Source organism: Megascapheus bottae, chromosome 1 (genome assembly GCF_031878675.1).
Source record: "Megascapheus bottae isolate mThoBot1 chromosome 1, mThoBot2.hap1, whole genome shotgun sequence".
Classification (NCBI taxonomy): Eukaryota; Metazoa; Chordata; class Mammalia; order Rodentia; family Geomyidae; genus Megascapheus; species Megascapheus bottae.
Genome location: NC_143509.1, coordinates 65,888,430 through 65,913,923, shown reverse-complemented (window position 1 = coordinate 65,913,923; position 25,494 = coordinate 65,888,430). Strand labels below are relative to the sequence as shown.

Below are 25,494 nucleotides of genomic sequence, written 5' to 3'. Positions count from 1 at the left end.
CTCTAGAGACCCGTCTTTGAGACCCAAGCATCCATCTTTGTTTTTCGAAACATTTGAGTTTATTTCTTCAGAACAGCTTTCCCAAAATGAAATCAGTAGATCAAAATAGCATAAATATTTTAAAGCTCAATTTCTAAGCATATTTCTAAATGGTTTTCTGCCAGGATGTTTATTAATTTACCTTAGACAGGCAATATATGAGAATGATAGAATTAGTCTGATCTTAACAAGCTGCTAATAAGATTGTGTTACTTTATGTAAGTTTATTTCCCTCCTTTTATAGGCTTGAGAATTTTCACAAGTATTTATTTGTAATAGTTTTATGTACTTGATTCTCAATCATCACCATTATTTTCTTACTTTTGGCTTTGTTTCCCTGGTGCCAGTTCCATTGGTGTTCTTCATTTTTTTCTTATTGCTTTGTACAGGCTCCCATGATTCTTTCAGCTATTGGGTAGATGAAAAGTCCCCAGTGGGGCCTGACCAAACCCCAGCTATCAAACGCCTGGCCAGGATCTCCTTGGTAAAGAAGTTAATGAAGAAATGGTCTGTGACTCAGAATCTGACCTTCCGTGAGCAGCTCGAGGCTGGAATCCGCTACTTTGATCTGCGTGTTTCCTCTAAGCCGGGAGATGCTGACCAGGAGATTTATTTCATTCATGGGCTTTTTGGCATCAAGGTCTCGGATGGGTTGATGGAGATTGATGCGTTCCTCACTCAGCACCCTCAAGAGATTATCTTTTTGGATTTCAACCACTTCTATGCCATGGATGAAGCTCATCACAAATACCTGGTTCTCCGAATCCAGGAGGCCTTTGGAAGCAAGCTGTGCCCAGCCTGCAGTGTGGAAAGTATGACACTGCGAAGCCTGTGGGAGCAGAAGTACCAGGTAAGAGGGAAGAAGAGTTGAGTTTTCAAGGGCATCAACCTAACCAACCCTCTGCTTTTCCTGGGTTACCATTCATAACATAGCTGCAGCCAGAGCTCAGAGGGAGAAGGGTGGATTGTTGGAAGTATTGACCATATGGAGACAGGATCTAGAGCTCTAGGACGACTTTCACGGGCTGCTTCCGGGGGTCCTGTTGAGCTGCATTTAACACCTGCCATCCAGTTGAGTTTGTCTGCAACCTGTTTGATATCTAAGTTGACCTCAGATGAACTGACCCTGTCCACCCCAAGGCAGGGCTGGGAAATAGGCCAGTAGGTCATTGCTCTTCTTTTCTCTTAGGTCTGTTGTACCTCACAGGCCAGCTGTACTCAGATGATTCTTGCCAAAAGGTTGAGGGAAAAGAAAAACATTAGCTGACAAAGGCATATGAAGGTATTCATCACAGGCATGTCAATGTTTTAAGGCCCTCTTCATAGAATTTAGGTCATTGTTGGAGACAGAAGTGAAAAAGAACTCACTGAGGGAGGTCTGGATTTTATGATAGCATTCCTCAAGGTCCTCCAAACTAAGGCCCATGAAAGACCTGCTCAGGAAAAGGAATGGAACCGAAGCTAAATCCCATTCTTACCCCTGAGAATGGTGGTGACACTGGAGTGGGGTGTGAGAGAACTAGCGGGTATTTGGTTGGGAAAGCTGGCTGTGATTTTACATAGATTGGATGGAATAGCTCTCAGTGAAAACATAGCATTTGTACAAGTAATTTGCGTTGGTAATTGGGGGCAGAGGAAGTTGTGTTAGTAATTGGCAGTGGGTACACAAGGCCCCTGAGACAGAGAAAAAGTAGAGAGCATTGAGAAAAAGTAGGAGCAATGTGGATAAAGAGCAGTTGGGTAGAGAGAGCAGGGAAAGAGTTTAGAGAGAGCAAGGGTGCCCTGTAATGACAGTTCTGAGCATAGCTCATGGCCTAACTCAAGTTTTAATGGTATCCTCTGGTTGCTATGCCAGGAAAACATCAGGAGATTAGGAAGAGTTGGGGAAAACAATGAGAAGACTTTGAGACATGAGGGCATATTGTGAATATATCAGAAAGTGGAGTTATCAGGCTGATGGGTTAGAGTCTGAGTTTGAGAGAAAGCAAAGATTACAGGATTTTGGCCTGAGGAACTGGAAATACCAAATTGTTTTGTCAGTCACACCAGCAAAAGTGATCAATGTCTTTTTTGTGTGTGTGTGCCAGTCCTGGGGCTTGAACTCAAGGGCCTGGGCACTGTCCCTGAGCTTCTTTTGCTCAAAGCTTGCACTCTGCCACTTGAGCCACAGCTCCATATCCGGCATTTTCTGTTTGTATGGTACTGAGAAATTGAACCCGGGGCTTCATTCATGCTAAGGAAGCCCTCTGCCACTAAGCCACATTCCCAACAAATCAGTGTCTTTTATGCTAAATAAACTTCATGAATTATCTAAATATCTAGGTCACAGTCAGCTCAGGTAGACGAATTGGAAAGTTTCTTACCTCCAGTTAACCAGCAAAAAGCCAGAAGTGGACGTGTGTGATTCACATGGTCGAATGCCAGTCTTGAGTGAAAAGCTAAGCAAGAACATGAGGCTCTGAGTTCAAGTCTTTATACTAGCAATTTTTAAAAAAAAATAGACAACTTTCTAAATGATATTCTACCAAATATCTGTTATATTTCTACCCTTAAACCTATGTTTGTATCTGTCCAGATTCACATGTTTAACCTAGGGAGATTTACTCTCAGTAGAGTTTTTCTCTAACATTATGAAATAATAGCAATCACAGCACTAACATCCAACACTTACTAAACCATAACAGTGTGGTAGGCTCAGGGATTAACTCAGCTGATTCTGCTAAGGACAGTCTGTGATAAGTGTTTTGTTAGGATTCCCATTGTACAGATGAGGAAACTGAGGAAGCCATTAGCTCTCATTAGGAAGAAGTCAGAGGCAGAATTCAGCCACAGCCTCTCTCCAGTTCCCTTGGCTCAGATGCTTCAGATTTTCACATGTTTGATAGATTTTACAACTGCTTTCCTGTGTAATGCCATTAAAAACGTTCTCCTTATAGATTAGACTTTTTTTAAGAGGGTCTCAGAGATATACCAAGAGGAGGAATGGCTTTTGAATATACGAATTTGGATAAGGTTTCATTGGAGTCCAGATAAAGTTTTGTAATTGTGTACAAGGCTAGTATTCTCAGTGGTTGATATACCGCATACTGAATAGACCAGCAGTCCTCAGGAGAAGGATGTACCTTCGGGAATAATAAAAAGGGTAGATAGTGAATTTCTCACAGCAGAATGATGATCTAGCATAATGTTTAAATATGGGCGCATTTAACTGTGTCATCCATCATACTACAAATACTCCTTAGTCATGAAGGAGAGAAACTGTGAAAGGTTGAGTGTCACCAACTAAAATCCCAAGACACCCTTTCCTGCTCCTTCCTATCCCTATTTTGTTTTGTTTTGATTTGGGGGGAGGGGTTATTTTTTTGTTTTCAGATATGACTCTTCTTGAAAGCTGAAAGCAGAGATCTAAATGGTATTTACCAGTCACTCTGCTAGGGCCCTATCCCACCAGTAGTCAAACTTGATTCATTATGGGACCAGCTGCCTGGCATACAGCCCCCTGGATATTTTGTTACTATCATTTCATATCAGGAAAGGCATTGCTACCTATTGACTCCGCATGCAGATACATTACACTTCATAGGCGCTGGTACCCTAGCAGGTATGAGTTCTGAGGGTACAATATATTACAAGATTTAACATACATCTTGGAAGTGTTAGGATTGAAGGAGAAAGGTAATTCAAGAAACTAGTGAACTATCATCAATACTTCATGGCAAGGTAGCACTGCCTCAAACGTTCTATACCATATGAGGAATGTGAGTTTTGTAATATTTGAGTTGAAAAGTAGAATAGAGCATAAAGCTGTATCATGACCAGGTACTTGCTGGTGGCTCAGGTCTGTAATCCTAGCTACTCAGGAGGCCGAGATCTGAGGATTGTGGCTCAAAGCCAGCCCAGGCACGAAAGTCCATGAGACTTTTACCTCCAGTGAACCACCAGGAAACCAGAAGTGGTGCTATAGCTCAAAGTGGTAGCGTGCTAGCTTTGAGTGAAAAAGCTCAGAGACAGCACCTAGACCCCTGAGTTCAACCCCCATGACTGATAAAATTTTAGAAAGTCTGTATCCTGGCTCTAAAATAAGGTCACTCAAGGAATCATCCTTAAAGAAGAGGAGATTTTTTTTTTTTTTTGAGTCTCAAAACTGAACGAGAACTGCTGCTGTGCTGGAGGGGAGAATATTTTAAAGAAATACTTAGTGAAGGGTTGGGGAGCGGGAAGGAGGCAGTCCCTGGGGACTGACAGTCACTGTGCCTGGTTTCTTGTATCTTGAGAATTGGTGTGCCAGGCCAGCTTCCCACAGTCAACCAAGATTATGCTGCAAGCTTTCACGACCAAATTGCTCCAAGAAGTACTTGAAATCTGCTATGTGTATCTTTTCTCCCTCGTTCTGACACTGACCCCAGGGCAGCTTCATGGGATCCTGTGTAGCTGGATGGACTGTTATTGGGCTGCCCAGAGCAGCTCACCTCACCGGACTCAAACTTCCAGACTAGCCAATGACACAGCTGGGAGGAGTTCCTCCCATCTCTCAGGCAATCTGCTTAAGAAGAGCCTGTGATTAACCTGATTAACACGCACGTTTACCAGCCACATCATTAGTAGTCAGTCAGCATTCCTCAGAACCATTACACACAAGAACAAGCATCACCTACATGGTATACCCTAGTGTGGCGCCGCCTGGCTCCGGGCCCTTGGAAGTAGTCAGTCCATCTCCTTCCTCACCAGCTGGAAACAAGACTGGTCCACAAAGCCTCTGTCCCATGATCCTTTCAGCTGGCTGCCTGAGAACTGCAGCCAGGCAGCGTAAATATACACACTCCATTCCGCTGGGAAGAGATCACTTGTGCCCATGGGGGTGAGGGGTGTGGGGGGAAATACTTCTAGAACTCTGAACTGGGACAATCAAAATAACAATTCCCTGTCCCACAGCTGCCTCCCAGAAACTAATTAATGTTGTGAATGTGGCTTGCTAATTATTTTCAAAATTACCACCATGGTGAGCCATCCCACTGGAGATAAATCGCCTGTGTGAACTCTTTCCTGACTTTGTGCCCACCCTCTTCCTCTCCTGGGGAGAAGGATTCCGTTCGGAGTCAGTGAGCACAATTGAAAATCTATTTACTCCTCAATTAGTTCCGTGTGGTAAGCCACACTCCAAGAGCTTAGTGCCAGCTCTGTATGCACCAGAAACAGAACTTGTAAAGATCATCTGAGCAACTCAGCCAACCCAGAAACTTCTCAAGCATTTACCCTGAGATCCAAAGACTGGCTGTATGGGGAGACTTTAAAGACTGAATTTGGATCGCAGAAGAAATTTTTTAGATTCATTTTTACTTACCTTTTAGCAGAAAATTCCTACACTTAGCACCTGTCACTTCATTCTCGTGGGCCTGACTCTGTCACTGTACAGTTCGCATAGAGCTTCAACTAGCATTTGTGCTCATCAGTAACTTACATTCTGGAACGCAAAATAATTGACAAAATAATTGGATTGTATGCATTTATCACAAAATGTATACACATTCATCATCATCCATGTACATATTATGAATAGGCATACTTTCGTATCACTGATTTCCTTCATCTGGTCAGGCTTATGTTTAGTTAGAATACTGTTCTGAGAAGCTGGTCTGTAATGTTACTCTGTTTCCCAAACTGTTCACAGAAAAACACAAAAGAAAAACCTTTTTTTTTTTTTCTCCTTTGTGTGTCAATGCTGGAGCTTGAACTCAGGTCAGGGCACTATCCCTTAGTTTAAGTGACTCAAGGCTGGCACTATACCACTTGAGCCAAACCTCTACTTCTGGCTTTTTGAAGATAAAGAGACATCTTATAAACTTTTCTTCTTAGACCAACTTCAGGTCCTAATGCTTAGATCTTAGCCTCCTGAGTAGCTAGGATGACAGGGTTGAGCCATGACGTAGTAACTACGTCTTCGCTTGTTTTTAAATATATGTAGCATACCCTTGAACTCCTACATCCAGCAATCAGTGTCAAAAATAAAAAGCTAACATTCTACCTTTTTTTCCCCTGCTCTGAATATTTCAGGTTCTTATTTTCTACCACTGTCCCTTCTACAAGCAATACCCTTTCCTGTGGCCAGGGAAGAAGATCCCAGCGCCCTGGGCCAATACCACAAGTGTGCACAAACTAATCCTCTTCTTGGAGACCACGCTAAGTGAAAGAGCCCCTCACGGCTCCTTCCACGTCTCCCAGGCGATCCTCACCCCCCGCGTGAAGACCATCGCTAGAGGCCTGGTTGGAGGCCTCAAGAACACTCTGGTTCACAGGTAAAGTTGGCTTCCACCCTCAGAGTAAGGTTTTTGTTGGTGGTGGATTTGTTCTTGATGTTGCTGATGTTTTCTGAGACAGTCTCCTTGTGCAGCCCAGAGTGGCTTTGAACTTGCAATCCTCCCAACTTCCCAAGTGCTGAGATTACAGGCATACACCCCCCATACCTGGCTCCACAACCTTGGTTAAGTTTTGTTGGTGGTGGTGGTGGTTGTAGAGCTTGAACTCAGGGCCTGGGAGCTGTCTCTGAGCTGTTTTTGCTCCAGTTTTCTGATGGTTAATTGGAGAAAAGAGTCTCCCATACTTTCCTGCCTTGGCTGGTTTTGAACTGTGATTCTCAGATCTCAGCTTCCTGAGTAGATGGGATTACAGGCATGAGCTGCCAGTGCCCGACCCAGGTAAGTTTTGTTGTTTGTTTGTTTTTTTTAATTGGGCTGGGAACGTGACCTAGTGATAGAGTGCTTTCCTAGTATGCACAGAGTTCTGGGTTCAATTCCTTGGTACCACATACAAAGAAAAAAGCCAGGAGTGGTGCTGTGGCTCAAGTGGTAGAGCACTAGCCTTGAGAAAGCTCAAGGATAATTTCCAGGCCTTGAGTTCAAGTCTCAGGACTGGCAAAAAGAATTTGTTTTTTATTTCTTTTATTGTTATTGTAAAGGTGATATACAGAGGCATTAGCACAAAGCCCCAGTTTGATTCCTTGGTCCCACATACACAGAAAAAAGCCAGAAGTGGTACTGTGGCTCAAGTGGTAGAGTGCTAGCCTTGAGAAAGCACAAGGACAATGCCCAGGCCCTGAGTTCAAGCCCCAGGTCAGGCAAAAATATTTTTTTGTAATTTTTTATTGTTATTGTAAAGGTGGTATACAGAGGCATTACAGTTACATAAGTCAGGTAATGAGTGTATTTCTTTTTTTAAGAATATCAAATTGCATGAAAAAAGTGTCCAGTTAAGGGTTTAAAAGGACATTAATCCTCATTTGCTCCTGACAATGAAGTCTGAAGACTTTAAAAAAGCCCTTTTCTTTAACATTATAGATGAAAAAAATGTAGGTTTGGGGAGATTGCATTAAAAGTGTCTGGAGGATTCTTAAACACTCCTGTTAAAATGGTCATACCATTCCATAAATACTTCCTAACTTTTCATTCTAAGGCAAAGCACTTTGAGCCCCAGTGTTGGCTGTCTTCTCACCCATGTCTGCCACACCTCTGCCGCCGGCCAGGTAGTCATTCATGGAAGAATAATTAAGCACTGGGCTGGCTGTGCTGATGGATGGGGACTTAGAGATGAGCCCTGTGGGAGAGAATTCATGCTTGTCCCTTCCATAATGACCATGAATCCTAAGAAGCATGCTGTGGCTTCAGGTATTTCCTCAAGGAAGAATTAGGGATGACCTCACCACCTGACAGGGACACTCAGTCATCCTGGAGACAAGCACATGATGGATATTATAAGACTTGATTGAACTGTTTGTACTTAAGGATGTAAAAAGAATTGGATAAAACTAGTGTCACATCTGAGGATCTAGAATTATAAACTCACTTTATATACTTGTTCATCCATCCTTACCATTCTCCCATGACTCCAGTAAATGTATAAATCAGTATTACTGGATTATCTGTTCATTAAAATGAGTATAACGGAGAAGGTAGGGGCAAAGGTACCAGTTAAGAAATGAAGTCTCTGCCTCCTGAATCTCACCATCTTATAGGAACATTTAACAGGAAGAGTCCAATAAAGTGAACATCACTCTTAATCAAAGTATGCAGATAGACAATAAGGATAAGTTATATCTGTATTCTCAATATGAAGTAAAGTTTTGAGAGTGATTTCATTTGCTTCTTAAGTCCTAGCCAGCCTTTAGAATGGCACATTGTCTAAGCATCTTATTTTCCTCACTTAAGATATGATACAGTCAAGCGAAATGACCCATATCCATGAAGCTAGTAAGCTGTGTATAAACCTGCAAATTTTTACAGCATTAATCTGGCTGTAGGTGAATGCCAGGCTCCTTGTTTAGTGATGATGATGGTACCACGTCAAAGGTGTGGCAGAACTCTTACTCATCTGGTAGGCAGATGTTCTTGAGACTGGAAGATACTTTGTCATCTTAACCTCATCTGGTCACAAGCACATTTCACATTCCTGTGCCTGCACACCACCTGAAGGAAGAAGTGCAGATGTGGTCAAGAATGTGTTTCCCAAAGCCAGGGCAGGCACAAAAGTCCGTGAGACTCCTATCTCCACTTAACCACCAGAAAACCACAAGTGACGCTATGGCTCAAGTGGTAGAACAATAACCTTGAGCAAAAGGGCTCAGGGATAATGCCCAGGCCCACAACCTCCCCCCCCCTACCCCCTCACACACAGTAGAGATTCAGGCTGGACTGATCAGCATATGCCCCAGATTGGCAAAATCCTGAAATTCAGATTCTTAACATGCTCGCTGAAATCAGACCAAAGTGAGTTTTTGCCTAAGCATAACACAACTGCAGACTGTAGAAGGAGGTATGAGCAGAAATCAGAAGGCCTGAGCAAGCTTGGTAAGTTCCCTGTAATAGATGGTACGATGCCCCTTCTCCCAAAATCCATATGTGACAGTTCCAACCTCACTACCTCAGAAAAGGCTTGGAGAAAGGCTTTTTTTTTAAGACATAATTAAGGGCATGGGGTGTGACTCAAGTAATAAGAACACTTGCAAGGCTCAAACAATGCTGCTCAAAAGAGAGGGAGATGGTAATGAAGTATGGAGAAGGCGGTTGGTTGGTATGGATCTTGACACAATTTGTACCTGGTATCCTTAGAAGAGGAAATTTCCACCCAGCAGGGCTGTGTGCACAGAAGGTACCTCAGGAAGCACACATTAGGAAGGTGACATCCGCAAAGAAAGATAAAGAGGCCTCAGAGGAAATCAAACCTCTGTCCATTTTTGTCTCAGACTCCTCTGAAACCAGAGGAAATTCACTTCAGTCCTTGAAGTCAACCAATATGTATTTGTCATGGCTTCCCTAGCTAACAAACTAAGACGGTCTCTTAGCAACAAGGCAGCCTTGGGTACATTTTCTGTGCTGGGACTTAGTTCACAAGTTAAGTGGGGCTCATAATACCTCACCAAACTGTAGACTTAAACTAGAAATCCTGCCACAGTGACTGGCACAAAGTAGTAAGCATGTTACACTTTAGAAATGCGTAAAGTGGACCCCAACACTGTTCTCCAGGGGGCCTCATAAGGTCAACGGGAAGTTTGTAAGCTCTGGTGTCAGATATGTCTGACTCGACTTTTTGCTAGATCTCTTTTTCTGGTAAAGGACAGGAGTTAAGAAAAGAATGAATGACTGCTCTTTTACTGCTGTTTCTAAGTTTCCCATTTTTTGTACAGAACCCTGCTTATTCTGTCTGAGCCTAGGGGAAGGTGGATACATGTAACACAAAACAGAAGCACAGATTTTTGTCCCTGGAGATCACTAATACAGACCTTTCCCACATTCCTCTGCTCAGGCTCCAGTTGGATTCCAACTGCAGAATTCTGGGACTGGGCCACTAGTCCTTCAAATGTTCTCTCCCCATGATGACCAGCAGAGGGCGCTGGTGTTCCATACTTAAACAGAATAGGGACTGGGAAATCTTGAATGCACCAGTCTCAGTGCTGCTGTATGTGTCACATGGGCCATTGTGTAATTTCCTACTATGGTCTTTGCCTCTGTTTTCAACACCTCATTCTTAGGCTGCAACATTTTGTTGCCTAGGCAGCAAGGTGTTACTATTTTAGGAAGTCTCTTACCCTTAGTTCTACCATATCTCTCTACATACTCTTCTATTTATGATTCTTCTGCCAAATGCCCTCACAGTACTATATCCTATTACTTAAGCCCTCCAAAAATCTTATCTACACTGTCATTCTGATCCTTATTTTACCAGAGGACAGAATGAGGGACAATAGGACAGTAAAATCATATTGAATTTTTTTAACTCTTCAAAAGGCCAGCCAAAAAAGGAAGTACTCAGAGTGTGGTCTCAGCTATAAATATACAATAAAACACATTGCATTATGTTGTGTGTTTTAGCTCATGATTGTGTTGTGTTTTAGCTCATGGCAGACTGTAGGTTCCATTGAAAGAACAGACCCAGGACTGATGATTGAGAAGCATACTGTGAAGTACTTAAATCACTAGCTTGCCAGAAGACTGATAATTCATGACCCATTCTAAAAACAAAAGTAGGGGGAGAGCTTTGAAGGATAAAGAAAGAGGGGGGAAAAAAACCCAGCCAAATAGAGAGTGACAAAAGAAGAGCAATAGGACAATTAAGACAATAATTCACTGATTTTCCATTTTTACCTACTCCCTAAATCAAACATGAGCACCCAGTTGTGTCTTCCCAAAGCTATTTTCAACCTGTATTGGGTATTTAATGGGCTGTGAAACTGTAAGCACGCTCTTATTGTTCTTGTCTCTTTCTGCTGATGGTCTTTACATTTACCTCTAACCTCAGCATTATCACATTCACGTGTTTATGAAACTAAACTCAGAGCTTTTTTGGACAAAAATTTGTGTTGTATAGGAAGACTTCAAGTGATTTATAAACAATTTATAAAGAACTTCTATAACTTAACACTTAAAAAAGGAAAAGAAAAAATATGCAGTATTGAAGAGAAACTTCCAGGAAAATACACAACTGGCAAAAATTTTCAACAAGACTGTCAAACAAGACATGACACACTGTTCAGAAAGATTATTCATCAGAAAATGCAAATTAATACACACTGAGATGTTACTACATGCCCACTATTATGAAGAGAATGTAAAAGACTAGTAGCATTAAATTTAGGGAAGCAAACAGAGTTCTGTAGTTAGTTGGCTGGATTATACAATGGAATGATTCCTTTGGGAAAAGGTCTGGTAATTTCTTATAAGACTACATGTAAACCAACTTTGTTACACAGAAATTTAATCCCTTGGTTTTTCATCAAGAGAAATGAAAGCAAACACCTATTAAAAAAGAATTGTGGAAAAATGTCCATAATAGATTTATTCATAATAAAAGTTGGGAAACAAAAATTGGAAACGGACAATAAACAATCTGTTATGTTCACACAAAGAAATACTATGCAGTCTTTAAAAGAAATACAGATACATGGCAAGCACAAAGATAAATTTCAAAACCACTTCATTCCACACAAAAGAAAACTGGGGAATATATGCATGGCAGGGCTGGAGCAGGGAGTAATCTGTGCTGGAGGACGAATCTATGTAGTTGCCTCTGGGAAAATGGAGCAGGAACTGACGAAGAAGGGACATACCAGAATGTTCTGGAGTGCTGGTAATGTGCTATCATTGGAATGAATTTGGTTTATTTGTGTATACTTGACAAAACTAAGTGTGAACTTAAGATCATGTGCTTGTTATTGAACGTAACTTCAATTTCCCAAGAAAACAAAGCTTGACCCCCTAGTGTACCTCTTGACACATTCAGGAGATGGACATAGATGCTTGCAACTGGGATAGGTCAAAAATGTAAGGCAGGTTAACGAGAGGATGGTGATGAAGCCGTCGGTTAGATGCATGGCACACAAGTATAGTAAAATATGATTATAGTAATATATTTTCAGTTTTGACACACTGTATAATTGGTCAAGATTCAGAGAATCTAAAATCCCTCCACGAATGAAGCTCTTGAGCATAGTGTTTCGAGGCCCCAGTGACATTTTCTTCTTTTGGTGCTTGGGATATTTTAAATAATCTCACTCTTCCATCCAAGAAACCCTGGGAATTGTAGTTCTCTGATGGTATAGCCACTCCTTCATTCCTGAGGGAGACATAAAGTTGAAGTCCTTCATTTGCACTGTTGGAGGAGCCTTTCTAGACTTCTCATGGGTCTGTTCCCTCTCCCCCAACCCCGATCCCTGTGTAGGAACCTTCCTGCCATCCTGGACTGGGTGAAGACTCAGAAGCCTGGAGCCGCGGGTGTCAACATTATCACCTCCGACTTTGTGGACCTGGTAGACTTTGCCACGACTGTCATCGAGCTCAATGACCTTCTTCAGGAGGACAGAGCTGTGACTAAATGCTGACTTGATTCTGTTGTTATTGTTGTTTTTCAGTTAACTTGATCTTGAAGCTGTTAATCCAGGGTAGTGTTCTGAAGGGTTTCCTGTTAGAATGGCCCCTGGGCAGTGATAGTGGATGAGAGGAAGATGGCTTCTTTATTTCCCTCTTCACATGGCCATTTGGATAAAATGACAGGGTTTTTTAATTGCATTTTTTCTCAAAGGAGATTTTAAAAACTGAAGTCGAAGGGAAGAACGCGTGTTTCGTGTGCTCAAAGTCAGGATTTCCCTGCTGGCTTCTGAATGATGAACGGCATATGGAAATGTTTCCCAGTTCCGCTGGTTATGGAGTATTACTTAATTGGTCCAGTTCCCTGTTGTCTCCCAAGGTTTTGTGTGTGAGCCACTGAGAAGGTTGAACAGTTCTAAAGAATAGTTTTCCTTGCAGGTGTGGTCATGGTGTAGGCTGTAATATCAACCAGGAACTCGGTGGTAAGAGGAGCCAAAGAATGAATTTTCTGTAGGCTTGCTGAATATCACAACTTTTTCCTTTAGAGAGTAAGTTGTATTTATCACCAAAGTGATTCCTCACTAGATGCATAGCTCGGTGAATTGGAAGTAAACAATGCATACTGCTCCTGGTACCAGAAATACGCTTCCCAATTTTAAAGCACTGGTTCCTTTCTATTTTCTTTTGGGCCCCTTCTTAAAAGTAAAAGACAGGATGAGGGGAGACCTTTCCAGTGTGAGTCCAACCAGAGATAGACATGCATATCTGTTGCATCCCAGATTTCTTCGCTTTTATTCTGTAGCATTTCCCAAAAGAACTGACAGGTAAGCACCTGCATCATGTGACAAAGTTCTCTTTGGAGTGGGGTGTGTGAACCGGCTAGTGGAAGTGCATTGGATTGTGACCAGCCTGGGACCTGTTTGGGACTGTGGTTCACAATGCAGTGGGAGACTGACGTGTGGGAATGTGCAATGGCATTAAAGAGTGAAGACGCTCCAAGCGGTCTGGAGCTCTTTGGTAACTCCTTGAAAACAAGACTACCTCGGGGATATTTCGATGACCCGTGGGTCATCAAGTGAGACGTGCAGTGTCATCGAGTGAGAGAGAGATTTGCAGCGTTGGAATGTTTCCCGTTCTTATCTCCATTCTTCTACTTTCTACAGGCTCTTCTGAGCCTACTACTGATCACCATTGCATTTGAAACTCGAGAGGGGATTTTATTTTTATTGATAAGAGGTGCTTATCTCCAAGGAGCCCTCTTGAATGTCGGTTGCTTTTATTTATTTATTTGTTTATTTATTTATTTATGACAGTAAGTATCTGTATTGCTTCTTACCTCAGGAGTCCTCACATAGTTGACGGCTAGACTTTTGTTTTGTTTTCACCCTGGGCAGATGTTGCCATGATCTTATTTTTTCCACAAGATGGTGTGTCTCAGGGCTGTGAGTGACTTCAGATCAACTTGGGATCTTCTGGCTTCCCCGGCCCTGCCGACGACAGTGTCCATTTGTGGATGTGATCCAGACCCAAGACGCCACTCCCTGGGGACAGAAGATGAAACATGTCATGAAAACATCTCAGTTCCTAATGTAGCCTCTTCAGTAGATTATTGGAAATAAAGGGCGATTGAAATAATATTGGACAGGAAGATGTGTCCACTTCAATGTCCTTAGCCCTATCTAAGAATCTCAAAGGAAGGGTCAGCTTCCAGATTCTTAAGGAGAAGTAGAGGCATGGGTCCTGGGTGGGTGTATGAATTCTAAAACTTGCTCAGTGGTTTCTCACTTCTGTGATTTCATAGCTGGATTTTGCATGCTGCCTGCAGTGGAGAATATTTAGGGAGTCACTGAAGGCCAATACCTGTCCCCACGCCACCCCCCCCCATGCTTGGTCTTCTAGTCATTACTTTCTGTGAAGTAATTTAAATCCTGGCGCTTTTTTTTCCTCCACGGCTTGCGGAGGTCATTATACATATATCTCTGGGAAAACGTGCATTCTTACCTTTGAATCCTTTCCCAAAGAATGTCTGGGATGGTAAGGTCCCATTTCATAGCTCTTTCTCTGGATTGAATTGAGACAATGGATCTCCTCATTTTTTGAATGTTCCTTCAATCCTATATTAAACCCAAATGACAGGCTCTGAAACCCCTGGCTCCCTCCCAGGGCTTAGGTTTTTCTCTTATTGTTCTACTTTTGTTGTTGTTGTTTTTTAAATCTTGGCCAATTGCTATGAACTTGACCATTTCCTTCTTTTTAACCCTTTGTGACTTGGCAAAGAGATAAGGAGGCAAGAGGAGAATTCTTCTACTCTGTTTTATTTGAGCCTCAGCTTTGTCCAGGTGTTTGGTGCTATGAGGCCAGGAGCGTCGACAGGTATCTACGTGGAGTGCCCGTGAGGCTCAGTGGCTAGTGACTGTTCAGTGAACTGTTTACTTGATTTTCTTCCTTAGTTTTGAAATATATCATTGCACTTTGCTTGAACTGTAACATTGAGGTGCACCTCAGTATTAGCATGCTAATAAGCAAAAGTTACCAAGCATGACACAGAAACACAAACCCCTCTCACATCTTTGTGGCCAGAGCCCTGTACTGCATGGTGAGTGCAGGCACTCGCCCCTGCGGCTTTGGGTTACTGGTCTTGTTTCTATTTGGAAAAAAAATCTGTGCATGAGTCCTAGAGACAGAAAAAGGACTCTTTACAATTTTGTCCTAATAAACACTAATCTCTGCTACATTGAAAAGGTTTTCCATAATGTAAAGAATGCTTTCGTTCTGCTCTTTGGCCATGAGGCAGGAAGGAGAACTCAGACAATTGGGACAAAGAAAAAATAGACTGAAGGTCAATGAATCATTCTGCCACAGCCAATGATAAGAATTGTGACCCAGCCACACGGCTTGTTCTCACAAATTCTGGGAACCTTTCAGGCCAAAACAAGACTCTCATAATTGTTCAGAATTTACTTCAAGAAGAGCTACATATGGGATTCCATGATAGAGCATTCATCTGACATATACAATCCCCAGCACTGCAAAAAATATAATAATATTGATAATAACTTCAAGAGCAGCTATAAAGCGACTTGATTAAGCTTTGAGGACTTAGTTTCACAGAATTTAGTGTCATATTTCTTCTAAAATGAAACAATTTTTCATGAACTCCCTGGACCATTTCCATGGCCACATTTCCATGATTTTTGTGGCAAAGGGGCTATCACAAATTTCCATTAAAAGCTAAAAAGGCTTGAACTAGGAACTTTATAGAGGTGTGATGTGCAATCGAGATGATGCTCTTAGGCCAGAGGGAGAAGGAGAGAGAGAAAGAGAATATACACTTGGTGGAAAAGAATGATAAGTTGTTGAGATTTAATTTTGTATTATGGCCAATCAAAGAGGGTGATGCAGAGTTGTAGATTTGCTGCAATAGACTTAATTGCTTAGTTATTTCCCTTAGTGCTGAATCTGTCCTCCTGAACTTTTTTTTTTTACAGTAGTTGAGCTACAGTTCAAACCCAGGATTTTAGATACATTAGAAAAAGAAAAGCACAATCTGAACAGAGCTAATGCTAAGAATTGGAGATCATGATGTCATTATCAAATCAAAACATTTATGTGTTCCAGCGTTGGTTCATACCTCTGCATCTCCTCAGAAACGCTGAGATCCAGAGGATACAGATCTGAAGCCAGCCAAGACAGAAAAGCATAAAACTCCTTCTCCAAATTAACCAGGAGAGAGCAGGACTGGAGCATAATTTAAGTGGCAGAGTGCCACCCAAGGCCTAGTACTGTGTCTGTCTGCTTCCATACAAAAAAAATTTTTAATAATTTTTTAATAAATACTGTAGCGCGGAGCCTTCCAAAATTAAATGTTTTCTAATATTATGATGCTAAATGTTATGATTCCCATCTCTGAGGTTCTGAACCTTACCATTAGAAAGTGCTCCCAAAGAGACACAATAAAACCCAGCAAAAAAGAAAAAACAAAAAGGCTTAGCACAAAACTAAGAGTGATGACATAGGAGAAATTTAGAGAGATGAGGATAGTTCTTTTTTGTCAAGAAAGAAGATAGCAGGACTACACAATCAGGCCATTATAGATTGCATACCATAGTGGAAGTTTTGTAATATTCTTTATTGATAAGTTTTAGGAAACAGAATTGGCTTAGGAATGGGGCGCAATCAGAAGACTCCCCTCCCTGAGCTGAGCAAGTCATCTTGCTTCTTTTCATTTCTATGGAGACGCTGTCTGCCACGTCAGTGCTGAGTGTTTTGTATTGGTTGACTAGCACCCCAAAATAGAAAGTCCCTAATGTTTAGACTAAACCTTTACACTCAGGGGATATATAGTTCTGGTCATTTTTCCTTCTGTGCATGTGTGTAGAGAATACTACTTGGACGACTTTTTAGCAAATGGGTAATATCAGTTGGTGAACTTGATCAAAATGGCACCTCCCGTGGTCTGTATAACAAAAGAGAGAGGGCTTGAGAGAATCTGTCGATGCCTGTGTGGGTTTGTGAAAGTGGGCATTTCAATTCATGAGACATTGTCATGCTGTGTCAAGAGAAAAACCAATAAAATGGACAGAATCGAAAGTGACTGGAAGTTTGTTTGGTATAGCATAGAAAAACATGGTTGTTTCTCTTAAGTTCCATTGGCTTTCCAATACACCTCGACCCTCTGCTTCAGCAAGGCTTCAGGCATTTGATACCATCCTTTGCCACTCACTGGTGTTTCACTGTGACACACAGGAGTGAACCCATTGGATGACAAGTGATTTTGCTTAGAAACCTTATTCTTAATCCCAGATGATTCTGGATAGCTTTTGACTGCCCCCAGTGGACCCATTATCTCCTTAGCCTTGGGCATCACCACTTTCCTGCTGGAAACGGTGACACTAATGGCACTCTATTTCTTAACTCAGAAGTGTAGACCACACAAATGTTACCCATTTTCTTTAAAAAGCACAGTTCTGGGTGCTGTAAAAATATTCTGTGATAATGCTATCTTGCTTTAGAGCCAGTGTTTTGCCATCTTCAAACTTGTCTGTAGGACTTTGCAAGCTCATTTTAAAGTCATTAAGTCAGATAAAACTATTTCCGTCCTTTCTCCACCCCCCGACCTTGGGCATTTAGTCTCAGAGTTGGAGACAGCATCATCAATGACCTAGAGTCGTTTCTTATGCCCTTCTTTCCCACTCTGTTTAGAGAAAATGCTTCTCTCCCCTTGTCTTTTAGCCATCCTCCATCATCTACCATTAATCTCAGAAGGCTGGCAAAAAATACAGTCAAATGTGTGTGTTGAGTATTTAACACACTCTTACCCTAGTGATTGTTGCTTCTTACTCTTCTCAAATGCATTATTCTGCCCCACACCATCACTCAATCACTGGAAGTATACTTGATTGGAGCCCAAAACTTGGGACCAGTATTTAGTTCAAATAGCACAGGCTTGCTCACAAGCTTTAAGCCCAATAAGAAGCACAGCACTTTGAAAAAATCAAATATAGGCCTTTGGTAGCTCTGAATATTTGCAGTTTTATTAGTTTATAGCACTCATGATAGTGCAGTTATGAATCTAGATGTATCAATATGATAAATCTTAGGATATATTCTCATAATTATGTTACCTTGCTGCTATCATACTTACTTATTGACACCCTAATACTAATAAGTGTTAAATTTAGATTGTATATGCATTATTGGTATTGTATATATGCCAAACATAATACTTAGCCTTGCTGATCAGCAATTTAAAAATAGAGAAATGTTCATCGTCAAAGTAAATCTTGATCAATTCAAATGATTCATGTATCTAATAAATGCTCTTATAGGCATTATGTTTTGTTGTCTTGTTAGTTGTTTTACAAAACTGCTTGTTGTATACTAAGTTAAATAATAGTTAATTGTACCAATTTTAAAGTTAAGACTAAAATTTGCATATATGCTTATTGATACTCGAAAATGTGTTTTGTGGCTTAATTATCCATATACATTTAGCTTGGCTTTTTTCTCCTCTAGGAAATAATTGTTCAAGTATATCTCTTTCCTTTCTGTGGCATTGACTGAACTGCTTCATTCAACTTCAAACATTGTAAAAGCAGAATACCTCGTGTTAACTGTGAAAAAAAAAGTTAACAGACATAATGACATGATGTGTTTCCTTGTGTTTGGTTCAACCTATTTAACTAGGCCTAAGCCTAATAATAAATAGAAAACTTCGACAGGCATCCTTTGTGTGAATGAATGCTTTATTATTGACCCACTTCATCTTGTTCTTGTGCTCAGTCAGTGCATTATAGAACATTGGATGAAATGCTTCCCACCACCTATCAGGACCAGTTAAACATTCCTACATTGTGTAACGTGGATATGTGATTATCTCACTCAGGCTTTTGCAAGCTTCATCCTTAGCACTTCAGTTCTCTCCACTAAGAACACCACATGTCACTGAATGACATCCATATTCCCATTTACTGCTGTGTCTGATCCACATTAATTAGAATGATCACTAGGTGCCTAGGAATAAAAAAGGAGAAATGATATATTGATGCAGTCCACCTACAAATAAGAATGGTCTTGCAGTTATTGTTGCAAAGGAGATCCAAATATGTTCCTCATTTCTATGTCCTTTGGGAGGGGAGGGTGGGTCATTGAACTCAGGGACATGTGCTTGCTAGCCAAGCACTCTGTCTCTGTATGCCTCCCAGTCCTTTTTGCCTTTCTTATTCTTGAACTAGTTCTCCTTTGCATTCCCTGAACTACTATCCACTTATTTACATTTTCCATGTAAGTAGAATGATAAATCTGCACCACCTAATCTAGCTATTGATTGAAATGTGGTCTTGTGTTTACCTAGGCTAGGTTTGAAGTGTTTTCCTCCTAATTTCTGTCTTCTGAACAGCTAGGATTGCAGGCATGAGCCGGTGGCACAAGCATTATTCCTAATACATTTTAATAGAATAATAATGTCATTTAATTTTAGTGAATTCCTTTTTGTTTTCTGTTTTCCTTTTTTTTTTTTTTTCCTTTTTGGCCTAACTTCTAGAAAAATAAGACAATGGTGTGAAAGTCTTTTGTATGAATTTACCAGAGGTCAAATGAAGTTTAAGCAATAACTTGTTTCACATATTCAAGTGCTAGAACAGGCAATTAGGAATAATGATACATCTGTTTAAGTTATCATAACACTTTAAAACCATAGCCTTAGACATAGCCAGAATTTCCTGCTTGCATTCAGAGTTACTATCTACCACATCAACGAATCTGATTGGCTTTAATGAGCACCATATTCAGTCATTTCCATTTGATTTTAAATAACAAATTACATAACAAAAGATAGGACCAACATCCAAATACACAGATATTGCTACCTAGCTCAATTTCTAATTGTACATTTTGGTGAAGACATTGCCTGTGTGATAATGAAGCTCATATGTTATGTATGGATGCTTCAATTTCTAGTCACTGGTTAATCTGCCATAATCCTCCTAGGTTACATACATAGTAGATGCCCAGACCTGGATTTCTATCCCAGCTCCACATCCTAACATTGTGACCCTGGACAAATTCTGTACATCTGCATGTATACAGAAGATCAGGCTAACAATACCAGTTTCAAAAGATAGAATCTGGGCACCAGTGGTTCGCTCCTGAAACCCTAGCTACTCAGGAGGACCCAAGGATTGTGGTTCAAAGCCAACCTGGCCCATGAGACTTATCTCCAATTGACACCTCAAAAAATTGGAAGTGGAGCTGTGGCTCACAGTGATAGAACATTAGCTTTGAGCAAAAGAGCTCAGGGACATAGCCCAGGCCCTGAGTTCAAGCCCCATGTCCAAAAATAAGTAAATTGATTAAATAAATGGAGGAGGAAAAGGAGGAGGAGTTAGAAAACTAAGATCAGTAGAAAACCAAAATTTAAATGTATGCAAAATGATCCACAATAAATAATAGAACTATTCATATAGCTTAGTACTAGAAGTTGGACTCCATATCTACTTTCTTCAAACAGTACCTGAGACAATACCTTTCACATGATTGACCACTAACCTTCAGGATGGTTGAACGTTTTACCAGAAATTAATCAAAAATTAAATAGATAAATAAGTGGAAGATTTAGTAGAAATTACTGAGTACTTGAGTAGATACAAACAGACAGTAAAGGGAGTGTAAAATCTGTGTCAGACTCAAAGTGTTCTACAGTATATAATCCAAGCAGTGGCACTTAGACTGAGTCATATTCTCTCTCCTCTCTGTCTCTTTCTCTTTCTCAGTAAAAGAAGCTTCCAAACCTGGAAGTGCTAACAATATATATTTCCAAACCCACCCCCTGGAAATTCTCTCCCTCTTTGCCAGTCCTGGTCCTGGGGCTTGAACTCAGGGCCTGAGCTCTGTCCTTGGACTTTCTCAAGGCTAGCACTCTTGAACCACAGAACTACTTCCAGCTTTTTCTATGTATGAGATACCAAGGAATCAAACCTGGGTCTTTATGCATGCTAGGTGAGTATTCTACCACAAGGTCAAAATCCCAGCTCCATAAAATTCTCTTTTTAAAAAAGATTTATCTCAGAAGGGGTCAACATAAATATGGATTTGATATGTTGTCTGTTGGGTAACTACTGAGGCAAATATGTTGCTCAGAGAGTAGGGTTCACACCACTGGTAGAATGAATGATATCACTGAATTGAAAATGCCACATGTTCAAGGAGAGTCTCAGATGAGTGACCAAACATCTATCTCTATCTTCTACCTAATGTTGAATGCTATTTTGTGGCTATCTCCTTTCTGTCATTTTTTTTTTGTTCTTTTCTTGGCAGTAATGGAGTTTGAAATGGCAAGACCTCTGCCATTTTAGCCATACCTACCCTCCAATTGCTGATCTCATCTATATTTTAGGAGGCAAAGGTAGGTGATGCTACATTATAACTTTTATCTTGAACTGGATTTGGTTCTGCTCCTTCTAAACATTCCTTATTTGCATAGTATGTATATATGAATGGAGATAGAAAGTATTCCCTTTTGGCTCACAGGGAAGTTTCTTAATATTTCTGTAGAATCCTGTATTCAGGCCATTGCCGTATTGTCCTTTGGAGCAATTTAAACTTGAGAAATCAAAGTCTTGGGAGTTACTTCCTTGAATTCCTTTGCTAGATAAACATGGCACGTGGCTAGCAAACCCCGTTTCTTCAACTTAGGGTATGATTCCTATTCTGTAAGACACTGAGTTAATATGTCAAATGTCCTGGATTTTTAGTGGTGATATTTTTTTCCAAAGGAATTCTTACCAATCAGCAGTATGCTTTTGTTTACTCCTCTGTAAGTTGATTCACTATGAGTAAAAGCATGTTATTCTTTTGAAAACTTGAAACCTTTCATTCTCAGATGGGAGTGTACAAGGCAGGGACAGTGGCCAAATCCCAGGGACCTCAAACCTCACCATGGATGGCCTGGACAAGTGCCAGTAAAACAGAAGCACTGGTCAGCAGAGGGTGTTTTCACAGCTGGGAAGCATTTTTTGCATAGCATGAGGAGGGGTACAAAGGTGTCAGCCTCTGTTCAGAGCACCATGTGATAGAAGCCTCGAGGCACTCACATGGCTTTATTGTTCAGACTGTGAACCTAATGAGCAGGATTGAACCTGAAGCGAAAGGTCCTAGAAGAAGGAAAGTTCTCGTTGCAAAACGGAGCCACTTAAAGATATTCTTTGTTTCAGCTGAGAACTTGGCTGCTTTTTACCCTGAGGACTTTCCTGTCTTGATCCCGGCTGGTTGTGCACTCAAACCATAAACATGCCTTTGTAGAGTTTTAAAACGAAGAAGACACTAAACTTGAGTTTTGCGAAAGTCAAAAACGTTGTCAGTGTAACACTAAATTGACATACTTCAGAGAAACCAATAGACTATTGCAGGAGAGTTGAATGTTACAAATGAGATACAAAGGGTGTGTGTGTGTGTGTGTGTGTTAGTAGAAAAATCATAGCTTTTTATCAGTTTCTCAAAGGAATCTATGATGCTACCAAATTATGAACCATTGCCTTCTGAATGCTTAAAAGAAGGAATTATCATCGACATTCTGCTAAGCAATCGAGGATGCTAATGTAGGCTAGTACTACAAAGCCTTGGCCTTTTCCTTTTTTTTAACAGAACATTAAAAGAACAGACTGAGGTCTACAAGCTCTTCAGGGATAATCAGGTGGGAACTAGCAAGAAAGTGTAGTCAGTGACCGGGAAGAACTAGAAGATAGGGGATGGCTAGGGCGGATCAAGGCATGGCATTTCAGAGGGAGAGGAATGCACTGAAGACTTCCCATTGAAATAAAGATACTAGGTTCAACTGATGCCATCTTGGCAAGGTGATGGAGAACAGGGAATTGGATCTACCAGGCACCATCTTGTTTTCTTGGTGGTGAAGTGAAGTTCCATCCCCAGGTAATGTGTGGGCCTGAATTCCTTGGACAATAGGTTACTGGACCTACACCATGAACTCTCTGGACTCACTGAGCTCCCTTCAACCCTGCCCCCTGATCATGACCTTATTTAGCTACCCCCCCCCCCTGCAACTTAGTGTCCATTTTGTTCCAGGTCTCGTGTCTCCTGACACTCCTCAGGTCACCATGGTGCCTTTCTTCTGCTAACCATTAGGGATGATCAGATTTGTGGAGATTGCTTTTCTGTTCTTTCTTTACTACCCTCATGGCTCTGTTCCCTTAGAGTATTAAGTGTATTTGAGTCTGCAAGTGTTTGGCACACACGTGTCCACACACAGTTGCTGATTTTCCAATAAAGATTCCCAATTGAATCTCTCAAGTTACGGCTTCTCTGTATCTACTGATTGAGTTCCCATATAATTCTATGAAAGAACAACAAGAAGGAAGGGTTCCAAAATAATGCCACATAAGAAATGAGGGAGCCAGTGGCTCACGCCTGTAATCCTAGCTACTCAAGAGGCTGAGTGAGATCTGAGTATCGTGATTCAAAGCCATCCAGGGCATGAAAGTCCATGAGACTCTTATCTCCAGTTAACCACCAGAAAACCAGAAGGGGCACTGTGATTCAAGGGATAGTGAAAGATTGACACCCCTGCCCCAGTTTTCCCAGAGGCCCTTCTCTTCCCATAGTTTAGTTACTCTCTGCACAAACAACTCTAGGCGCTTTGATTAAGACAGGGAATAGCTAGCTTCCATCCCTTTATCTTGAAACAGCATTTCTCTGGGGCAGCTGACCTTCAGGCCTGGGTAGCAGCAGGCATAAATCTTAGTCTGCCATGTTGAAGCCCCTAGTTCTCATATCTACCCCAGAGTCTCTGCCTCCTTTCCACCTCCTAGACAATAGCCAGGACATCTCTCATGAGAGAAGGGGTCTTGCAGGTCCCTTGCTGGCAACAAACTGTCCTGCCTGAGGAAGACCTAGTCTGGCCTATTTCCTTTCCTTTCTTTTCCATTTTCCCAACAGGTAGAAGCAGTAGCCTTGAACTAAGGAGCTCAGGCATGGCACCCAGGCCCAGAGTTCAAGCCCCATGACTGACCAAAAAGAAAGAGAGAGAGATGAAGAAGTAGGACAACAAGGATGATTGGGAGAAAAGTGGCAAGGCTGTTGTCCATATTTTTAGATTTTAGAATCTTATCGGCTGAGTGTGGTGGCACATGCCAGTTCCAGTTTCATGGGAAGTATAAATAAGAGGATCACAGGTCAGGGTTCCCTGGGTAAAAGTACAAGGAACTCTATCTGACAAATACAACAAAAAGGGATGGTAGTATGATTTAAGTGGTAATCTGTGTAAAACTCTATATTTAAACTGAGTATCAGAAAAAAATGCAGAATTTTCCTTAACAACAGCATTTCTATGTGGAATACAATACTGAGTTCATTATCAAGAATATTTCTGAGCATGTGTGTATTAGCTACCAACCTCTTGCTGCTGTAACAAACTATGACCTACTTAGTCACAGTAACAAAGTTACTAACTTTCAGACCTCAAGTCAGAAGCCTAAAATGAGTCACCAGGGAGGCTGTGTTTATAAGACAATGCATTTCCTTGCCATTCCAGTTTGTAGAAGTAGCATTTCCTACATTCCTTATCCTGAGGCCTTTCCTCCATCTTCCATGCTAGCAGCCAAGTATTTTCCATCTGACTCTGCTTCTGTCATCACATCTCTGACTTTGACCCCTTATGATTACATAGGGACAAATGATCCAAGGTAATCATTTTCCATCACCAGATTCTCAACTTCATGGCATCTGTGAAGTTCCATTTACTATGTAAGGTAACATATCAAAAATCATGGAAAATGGGTTGAGAGTTTGGCCTAGTGGTAGAGTGCTTGCCTAGCATGTACAAAGACCTGGGTTTGATTTCTCGGTACCACATACATAGAAAAGCCAGAAATGGTGCTGTCGCTTAAGTGGTAGAGCTCTGGCCTCGAGAAAGCCCAAGGACAGCGCTCAGGCTCTGAACTCATACCCCAGAACTGGCAAAAAAAAAAAAAAAAACATGGAGATTAGTCCTGGCCACCTTTGGGAGCCATTATTCAGCCTGTCACAGAACATCTCTGGGAAGTTTATTGCCGCTGGCCTTGGCTTTACAGCAGATCTGCTTTCTGGTTCCATCTTCAGCACTTACAAGTCACAATATCATTGCCTTCAGCCATTAAGCAGAACAATATCCTAAGATTATGAGAATTTATTATAGTTATATTACATGTTTTATTTTATATTACACACAAAATAGATTATTTCTTTATATTACATATAAAATATGTACTATATAGTATGCTCATGAAACAAACATAACTTTAAAAAACCCTCCCACTTGATTCTGACCAAACAAGAAGTCATAGAAAATAATCCATTATCAATAACTGATTTAATAACCCAGTTCCAGACTCCATCTACTAAAATGTAGAATCAATGACAGGGCAATTGTTTTGCTGGATTGTCAGTAGCTCTCAGCCTCTTCCTGTCCTGCTTTCTGATTTTGTCCTCCAGCTGCCTTGCTACACCGGAAAAATGAAGAACCTAGCCTAGTGGATAGTGATTGGCTAGGCTAGCAGCTGAGACTCCCTCCTTCACGTGTGTCAACATACCTGGTTGCAAGCAAGTTGTTGCCTGT

The 25,494-nt window shown here is 41.1% G+C and overlaps 1 protein-coding gene across 1 annotated transcript in view; it reads left to right on the top strand.

Moving 5' to 3' along the window:
* Plcxd2 (phosphatidylinositol specific phospholipase C X domain containing 2) overlaps window positions 1–18,613 on the top strand; it is a 49,167-nt gene extending 30,554 nt beyond the window's left edge. Inside the window, exons 2-4 of the mRNA XM_090346818.1 lie at window positions 429–889; window positions 6,091–6,332; window positions 12,244–18,613. Of these exons, the coding sequence (XP_090202944.1) occupies window positions 429–889; window positions 6,091–6,332; window positions 12,244–12,403 (863 nt within the window). The 3' untranslated portion in view covers window positions 12,404–18,613. The remainder of the gene's footprint in view (window positions 1–428; window positions 890–6,090; window positions 6,333–12,243) is intronic.
* The last annotated feature ends 6,881 nt before the right edge of the window (window positions 18,614–25,494 follow it).